This window comes from Labrus bergylta, chromosome 17 (genome assembly GCF_963930695.1).
Source record: "Labrus bergylta chromosome 17, fLabBer1.1, whole genome shotgun sequence".
NCBI classification, from domain to species: Eukaryota; Metazoa; Chordata; class Actinopteri; order Labriformes; family Labridae; genus Labrus; species Labrus bergylta.
This window is the reverse complement of record NC_089211.1, coordinates 20,172,085-20,180,459: the sequence shown is the minus strand read 5'-3', so window position 1 is coordinate 20,180,459 and position 8,375 is coordinate 20,172,085. Positions and strand designations below refer to the sequence as shown.

The following is an 8,375-nucleotide window of genomic DNA, read 5'->3' as shown; positions in this document are numbered from 1 at the left end:
CAAAGCGACGTACATCAGAGAGTAAGTACAACACAAGCAAGGATCTAGAAAAAAGGGAACAATGTCAGTAAGAGCAAACGATCAGCTTTGAGTCCGATTGGACACAAAGGTGCTGACAGGAAGTGACCAGAGACAAAGCACAACATTGACAGCAGTTCTTGAGAGCTCTAATCAGTATAGAAACCATCTTATAAGTCATCGTTATCAAACAAAAACAATTGTGACAACCATCATCAATAATATGGAGACCATCATCATTAAGTTAGTAGGTATTCATAAAGAGCTGGGTCTTTAGCGTTTTCTTAAAGGTGCAGAGGGACTCTGCAGATCGAATGGAGTTTGGAAGTTCATTCGACCACCGGGGGGCGACAGAGGAGAAGAGTCTAGTCAGAGACTTAGGACCCTGTTGTGAAGGTTGGATCAGACGCCTTTCATTGGCACATACATCAAATGAAGGATAAAACACAAAAATGTACATTTGTTCTGCAGATGAAACATTTTAATACATCTGGAATGTTGCATATTTACTTAATGGTATGATACAAACAATAACACACACACAGACACACACACACTGCACAGCTCTTGAACGCTGAAAGACGACACCAAATGGATCAACACACCACAGAAGTATGACCATGTCCCCTACTAAAAGACAACTACTGACGATCCCTGAATTGTTGAGTAGCATGTTGTACCAGCTGGTTGGATTGTTACATTTATGACAGGATTCTGGGTCAATTCAAGCATGGTTTTGTACTTTGAGCTACTTAAATTACCAACGAGGAGACGTATCAGCTTTTTAAACCTTTTTCTAGTGAGATCCGGATTTGAGAATTTGCTCTCATGATGTTGAACTTGGACCTTTCCAACAATGTTCCCAGATTTGATGACGAGAACAGCAACAGGTGGGTACAGTCGTATATGAAGCTGCTAGAAGTCATGTCCAGTCTACTTAAGAACCAAACATGAGCACACAAACAAAGTTCAACAAAGGAGAAGAGTTCAGTGTTGAGTCTTAAAAAGGAATCAAATGATCACCGTTGTACACAAATCTGCTGATGGGATTTTAAATTCCTATTTGAACCAGTCAGGAGTTAAGTAAACTTCAATAAATATATCGAGCCCTGCATTTTGCTGAGCTCCTTCTGGCTCATCTACCTCCTCACGTCAATCATTTCTTATCCCCATCTTCCTCATTCAGTTCCTCTTTTCCAGGAGAGGACGAGTCCCGGTCTGCAGGACATTGCTCTTCCTGGGTCGGGGAGCCCTGCAGCTGCGCCCTGAACTCCAGCCGAGCAGCCCGGTTTGACTCCATCAGTTCATGTAGTTTCCCGTTAAGGGAATCATTGCGTTCCTCCAGGCCATCGAGATAGGAGTTGATCTGATCTAGCATGCCGTTGATGGCTTCATACTCTGTGGATATGCAGCAGAAATTATGTTTTTACATGTCAGGCAAAATAAAAAGATGAGAATGTAAGTGGTCTTTAATAGACACAACATTCATGGTTACTCTCCATCTCTATGTCTATTAACTGTTATGATTTAATGTCAAGTACAGACATGAAAAGAGCCTTTGCCTCCCTAAATCAAACATGGATACAAACATCTCTTTCTTTACTTTCAAGCTAATATTTTGTGTTCTTTTCAGCGTTAAAGTTTATCACCGGCCATGACTTTTTTTTTTTGAAGAATCTGAATCGATAAAAATATGTGTGTGTGTATATATGGTTGCATGTTTATTTATACATACTGTAAAATAAAATGTTGTATTTATTATGATATGATATTGTGTAATATTACATATTGAGATCATGTGTATTGTACTGTCACAAGGACAGATACAGGAAATCATTCTTACCGAAGGCCATAACTCTGTACAACAGCTCACCTCTTACAAGCAGAGAACTGTCATCATGATAATATCTGTCTCTCCATACTGTCATCTGTTCTGCACATGTTTCAATTTACTAATGTCACTTCATTTGTCTGTCTACTCGCCGTTATATTGAATAGTTTCTGCTTATAATATGTCTACACTCATGCACTTTAACTTATGTCAATACTGTCCATTTACAACTCTGTTTTTGCACATTTACATTTAATCTTTTATATTTAATTTACAACCATTTACAACTCTGTTTTTTGCACATTTACATTTAATCTTTTATATTTAATTTAAAACCATTTACAACTCTGTTTTTGCACATTTACATTTAATCTTTCATATTTAATTTACAACCATTTACAACTCTGTTTTTTGCACATTTACATTTAATCTTCCTATTTAAGACTAGTAATACTTAGTTAAATCCTGGTTGTATATATTCACATTCTTAGTTCTGATATTTTTTTAGTACTTATTCACTTTGTATTTAATATTATATTATGTTTAGATTTGCTAACATTGTGTTTTTTACTCATATTGTGTGTTTGGACAACCTGCTGCTGTAAAGCCACAATTTCCCAGTTTGGGATCAATAAAGTAATTCTATTATATTAATCTATTGTTTGTATTGTACTAAGTATTATAAGTTCTATGAATTGTGTTTGTTTTGCTCCTAATTATTTCTGAAGGGGTGTTCTGTGTGTGTTTGTTTGTGTGCGTGTGCGTGTGCGTGTGTGTGTGTGTGTGTGTGTGTGTGTGTGTGTGTGTGGAGGAGGAAACTCCTGTAAGTAATGTAAATGTCATGTGACAAATCACATGACCCGGCACGTGACACCCAGTCAAGCTGAACAACCTGTTTTAATAGTACACCATCGAAATGAAGAGTTTTTATATTTGCATCGACTACAATGAATGGAAACTTTAAACTATTCACCTTCTTCATCGCCGAAATCATCTTCGTCGTTGATAATTCCTTCTTCATGTGAGATGTTCGGGTCCCCATTCGGTCCAGACATTGCTGATATGTTCCCGTCTGATACTCTTCTCACGTACAGCGTTACGTTACCAGCTGATGAGCGTCAGCACCTCAACTCTTAAACTAGCTAAATATTGTATCAAATGTTTTTTCTATTTTAACACTTTCTGGATAAATTAAGAGTTTCCAGGACGCTAGCTGCGTCTGATATTTGTTTACTGGACTGATGCGTTAGGGGAGAAATGTGGGCGGAGCTTACACGTTCTCGTCAAAGATTTTGCTTTAATCTCAAGGAAGATGGCTCACTCAGTATGTGTAACTAAACGGGTAGTAAAACTGAAAATATATTCAACTCTACAGTGTAAAAAAGTGGTTTTGAAAGCCTTGTGTTGCTTTTACTAACGCCCGTTTTCGATCAGGTACCACGGGGTTTTTTTTTTGTTTTTTTTTTTGCATTTGAGTTTCTACAGCGCTTTTCGACCAAATTAAGAGATTTCTGAAAATAGGTGCAGAGTGAGCACTCCTAACTTTTCTGCTCTGTGATTACAGGTTGTCTGATTCTGTCTGTCAGCTGACTGGAAAGCACTGCTAGTACCTGATTTAAGCCAATTACTGTATGTGAAAGGCACATTATTGTTACTTAAATGTAAGAGCAGATGTATTATCTGTAGTTAAATCATGTTCATTGGGTGTAGTTTGCCTAATTTTTCATGCTTACTTCAAAAACCTCAACCTTTATTTCACTTAATTTAATGAAATGTTAGTGATTGATGAATACAATGGTGATTGCTGAATGGAAAGCTTCATCTTCCTCGTCAAAAACTGCCCTTCTTACCTTTGATCAGTGGGTGGCGCCAAGACATCACACATGGCTGAACTGAGTCTGCGCAGGCAACCCACGTGTGGACACTTCCTGAATTGGGGGGGTGGCCTCATCAACACACTCAAATACCTGTTTTGAAGTGTTTTTTTAAGCTATGGATGAATTACCTGCGGACGTGAGAGATTTTCTTCCTAACCACCCTTTCCTCCAGCTTACAGATGGCAAAAAGGTTTGCTACCTAATGACGTCACTTTACACGATACACACTGCTGTGTTTACTGTTATCCTAGCCGTGTTGCTAACTGATCTAATGAGCCATGCATTCATATGTGTTTCCTGGATGTGCTGACCAAGACTGAAAAAAACCCTATCAATGATTAACCAGGTTTATTGCTGCACCAAACTGATCTACATTAGTAAATGTACCATGTGTGTGTGTGTGTGTCTTAAATGTTTTCAGATCAAATGCACTCTGAATGGCCACGAGTTTCCATGCAACCTAACAGAGCTTCAAAAGTTCACTCAGGGAAAGAAGTATGAGAAACTGAGTGCTGCTGCAGACTTCAACTACAGCCAGTATGAGCCTCACATCGTGTCCAGCTCAAAGCAACCGTAAGACTTGAAAAAAAAGCAGTGTATGCATCAAGCAGAGTTGTCACTCAGATATTGACATACTGAGAGAAGCTGCATACTTTCTAATGTTGTTGTGCTTCCTTTTGTGTTTTCCAGCAATCAGCTCTTCTGTAAGCTGACTCTCAGACATCTCAACAGGCAACCGCATCACGTCTTAAGACATGTTAACGGGAAACGCTTCAAGAAAGCCCTCTCAAAATGTCAGTACAGTACATTTTTCACACTGTACTAAAGGTTATAGTACGCTCTTTGTAGACTGGGGATTTTATACAACCCAAGTGATGTAAACATTCAGTTTAAAAGTAAACTTAATAGAAAAGTGTTTCTCTTTCTTAGACGCTCCTCTGCTTTGCAACAGTTGTAAACCTGCCTGATCTAGATTTTATTTCGGGGGGCCTTATAAGATACTGAAATGTTACATTTTTATCTAAAGCAAATTTTCAACATCATCTTGGTAGTTATATAGTCTTAAAAAAAACTTAAAGGGTTTCTACAAAATGATGAACTTCAGTAACTATTTTAGATTTATATTGTAGTATTGCCTCAGTTCTTATCACTGTACCTTGATCCTTCAAAGCTCCTTGATAATACTTCACCTTTTTTTTTTTGCACTGTATGTTTTAATGTGCCGCATGTTGACATAGAAATGAATGTTTTTTGAGGTTTTTTTTTTTTTTTAGATCATGAAACAGACTTCATTTCACTGCAAAAGACTAAAATTTTAGCAAGTATATTTGTTTTCATCTCTAGTCAAAATATCTCATCATTCTTGGGGCGCCAGTGGCCTGGTGGTCAGTGCGTGCAACCCTGTGGTCTTCCAGGCGCGCGGTCCGGGTTGCTCCTTTACCGTCGTGTGTCATTCCCCACTCTCTCTCTCTCTCTCTCTTCCTGCTTTCTGGCTCTCTCTCCACTGTCCTGTCTGTAGTCTAGATAGATAATGAGTTAGTACATCTCTTTTTCAAGACGCTGTAAGTGAAGTTTGCTTGCTGCATTATCAGATATATTTACTGATTACAAGCAAGTCAGGCCACATTTTTGGCTTTTTGTATCTTGAAATAACATTTTATCTGGACCTGTCAGGTGAACGTGGCTTATAAGAAGTGAAATAAGTTGTTTTTTGACTAGAAATAAGACAAATACACTTCCTGAGTTTTGCGTTTTTTGCAGTGTTGTGAGCTAAAAAAAAAAAAACGGAAAAAGGTGCCGATATGAAAACACGATCATGTGGGTTTTTTCTCACCTGCATTGCAGTTCATGTAGCACACTGCAGATATTATTTCTTGTTGCTTTACTCACCCTGTTGTCTTGATCTCCCCTCTAGATGAAGAGTGTGTCAAGCAGGGGATTGAATTCACTCCAGCCAGGCTCAGACAGAAAAGGCCTAAAGACTTCGGAGAGGATGTCGGTCGGGGGAGAGCCCCAAAACACGGGAAAGGCCAGTGGGACCCCACATCCAGTGACGAGGATCACAGCGACTCAGAGGACAGCATGAGTGACCTCTACCCTTGTCAGTAAACAAAGTGCTTTCGTATTTCTAACACAACTCTTAGATTTGTTTTGACACTGTCGTGCTGTTTGCTCCCACAGCCTCTGTATTCACGTTAAAAGAGCCAGCAGAAGAGAGTGTGGAGGCCGACAGGGATGAAAAAGAGGAAGAAGATGACTTCCAAACAGATGAAGATGAGGACATGGAGGTAGATAAGCAGGAGCAGCAGAAACGGAAGAAGGTGTGTAGAAATTCTAATTTTAAATTTACAAAATATATTGTTGAAATGTCGATCTTTATTTAACATGAATTTACTTAATGCTGACATTTCTTTTTGTTTATATTTCAGGTCCAGGGTGGTGGTTTTAAGAAGAAATTCAGAAATAACCACTGGAAAAAGGGGCGTAAGAAACAAGGGAAAGCATTAGGTGAAAAGTAAACTCAGAGCTCCCTTAGTGTTGAGCCGACATGCATCCATACATTTCACTTACTCTGTCCCCTCGATGACAAGTACTTCCTTGTCATCCAACTTATGTAACTCATAGAGTTTAGAGTTGCAAAAGCACAAAACATACATAGAAATAAACACAACCTACCTCATTAGACCCCCACTGTGAGCAGCCTATGGTTGTTTTTCCTAGATCGCCCAAAATTTACATAAAGAGATACTTCAGTTATCACTGGAAAACCAGCTTTGTTATCCCAAAATAATGAAAAACAAATAGGTGACAATCTCAAGAAAACAACTCAAATTTACTCGTTATCACTGAAAAATCAGCTTTATCGTCCCAAAAATAATGAAACAAATAGGTCCAAATCTTGAGAAGAAAACTGAAATTAACTTGTTATCCGGCTTTGTTATCCGGAGATAACAGGAAAGATTAAAAAAACAAAAAGCATCCTTAATTACTTGTTTTAACCAGCTATGATACTCAGAGTTTAAAATAAGTTGAGACACATGCAAACAGCCAGAAATGACTCGTAAACACAGGAAAATGGAGTAAATGAAATGTATGTATGTATGAAACTATAAAAGTTCAGTATCTATTTCTCCGGTTGATTTGTCAGCTCGGGCATATTTGTTTGTCTGAGCGAGCATGACCTTTTGTACAAGTGAGCAGCCATTAGATTTTTCAGAGTCTCTGCATATGAAACGTTGTCTGGTCTCCAGTTTTTGATGTTCTGATTAGGGCTGGTTTGCAGACCGGACATATCGACGGGCCAGTAAATGCATCATTTTGACTGGTTTTGTGATCTGAAACCGAATGTGTTGATGAAAAATACAACTACATTTGGTTTACAAACTTTGTGTATTTTATTTGTGTACCTATCATTGCCCACAAATTATAAAGAGGCAAGTTTTGCTTGATGTGCAAAACATTGAATCCTTCATGCTAGGCAACAATTATTGCTGTGCTTTTACAAAAACAAACAAACAGCTGTGGTAGTGAACACTGGACCACTGCTTGTTAAAATACCTGGTGTTTTTTCTGCATGGCTAACAGGGAGTGGACATGTTCCAGAGTTTTAAGACTTTTTCTCCGTTTCTTTTGACTTAACAAGCCATGTGTAAGCTCTGGCTCTTCATGGCACTACAGTTCAGCATCCTCAGGCATTCTTGTCCTCTCCTTTTGGCCAAAATCATCTCTATTGACTTATTAAAAAAAGAGAACCTGTGTGGCTGTTTGTGGTCTCTTGTAAACACAGCAGTGTATATAAATAAGCTCCAAAAGTGTGTGTAAGTGGAAGATTACAAGAACCAGATTTTATACCTGGAAGAACCAAAAATAAGTTAACATTGATATTAACACTGATAAATGGGTTTGACTTTTGCAGACATATTAGTGTCTTCATGGATGACAATTTCCACCAATATAGAGAAGTTCATTCAAAAGTTTGTTGAGAAAAAAAAATGAATCAAATTGTAAGGTTTTCAGAATCAGAATCAGCTTTTATAGCCAAGTAAATTTACACATACAAGGAATATTACAGTGTTGTGGTGCAAAACAATTGGCAAAGGAAATAAAGCAAAAACAGCAAGGAAAAAAAAAGCAATTACAAATATATAAAATAGAATTACTTTATTGATCCCAAACTGGGAAATTGTGGCGTTACAGCAGCAGGTTATCCAAACACACAATATGAGTAAAAAATACAATGTTAGCAAATCTAAACATAATATAATATTAAATACAAAGTAAATAAGTACTAAAAATATCAAAACTAAGAATGTGAATATATACAACCAGGATTTAACTAAGCATTACTAGTCTTAAATAGGAAGATTAAATATGGAAGATTAAATGTATATAATAGAGTATGCAAATATCAAAACATAAAAAGGTTCAATGAAGGAGTTGTGCAGTTAACAATGACAAAGTCTTACAGTGTAGCTAGATTTCCTCAGAGAGAGCATGTAAACAAAAAATCTAATGTCCAGTGAGTGTTAATGTAACGCATAAAATCAGTTTCAGCCTTCACTATACTGTAATGTTATCTGACTGAAGGGCTGGGTGAGAGTCTGTGTGATGTAGGGGAGAGCAGGGACGTTATTGATGAGCAGCAGAGG

General features: G+C 37.7%; 2 protein-coding genes across 2 annotated transcripts; one reads left to right on the top strand and one right to left on the bottom strand.

Annotated features, from left to right (window-relative positions):
- Positions 1-473: 473 nt before the first annotated feature.
- On the bottom strand, positions 474-3,114 carry bbln (bublin coiled coil protein). The gene is made up of 2 exons (XM_020650817.3): positions 2,823-3,114; positions 474-1,416 (listed from the first exon to the last, which is right to left on the bottom strand). Exons 1-2 carry the CDS (start codon positions 2,902-2,904, stop codon positions 1,175-1,177), a joined length of 324 nt encoding a protein of 107 aa, XP_020506473.1. The 5' UTR covers positions 2,905-3,114; the 3' UTR covers positions 474-1,174.
- A 466-nt stretch (positions 3,115-3,580) lies between these two features.
- Positions 3,581-7,482, top strand: surf2 (surfeit 2). The gene is made up of 6 exons (XM_020650813.3): positions 3,581-3,916; positions 4,148-4,299; positions 4,417-4,520; positions 5,642-5,827; positions 5,908-6,047; positions 6,156-7,482. The coding sequence occupies exons 1-6, from the start codon at positions 3,842-3,844 to the stop codon at positions 6,243-6,245; spliced, it is 747 nt and encodes a 248-aa protein (XP_020506469.1). The 5' UTR covers positions 3,581-3,841; the 3' UTR covers positions 6,246-7,482.
- Positions 7,483-8,375: the final 893 nt, after the last annotated feature.

What these genes read in the sequence shown, in the direction of transcription:
- bbln (XM_020650817.3), bottom strand. Translation starts at nt 2,904, where the DNA reads ATGTCTGGACCGAATGGGGACCCGAACATCTCACATGAAGAAGGAATT. An exon ending in TGATTTCGGCGATGAAGAAG is followed by an intron (nt 1,417 to 2,822) that starts GTGAATAGTTTA and finishes GCATATCCACAG; the next exon opens with AGTATGAAGCCATCAACGGC.
- surf2 (XM_020650813.3), top strand. Translation starts at nt 3,842, where the DNA reads ATGGATGAATTACCTGCGGACGTGAGAGATTTTCTTCCTAACCACCCT. An exon ending in GTGTCCAGCTCAAAGCAACC is followed by an intron (nt 4,300 to 4,416) that starts GTAAGACTTGAA and finishes TGTGTTTTCCAG; the next exon opens with CAATCAGCTCTTCTGTAAGC. An exon ending in CATGAGTGACCTCTACCCTT is followed by an intron (nt 5,828 to 5,907) that starts GTCAGTAAACAA and finishes TTGCTCCCACAG; the next exon opens with CCTCTGTATTCACGTTAAAA.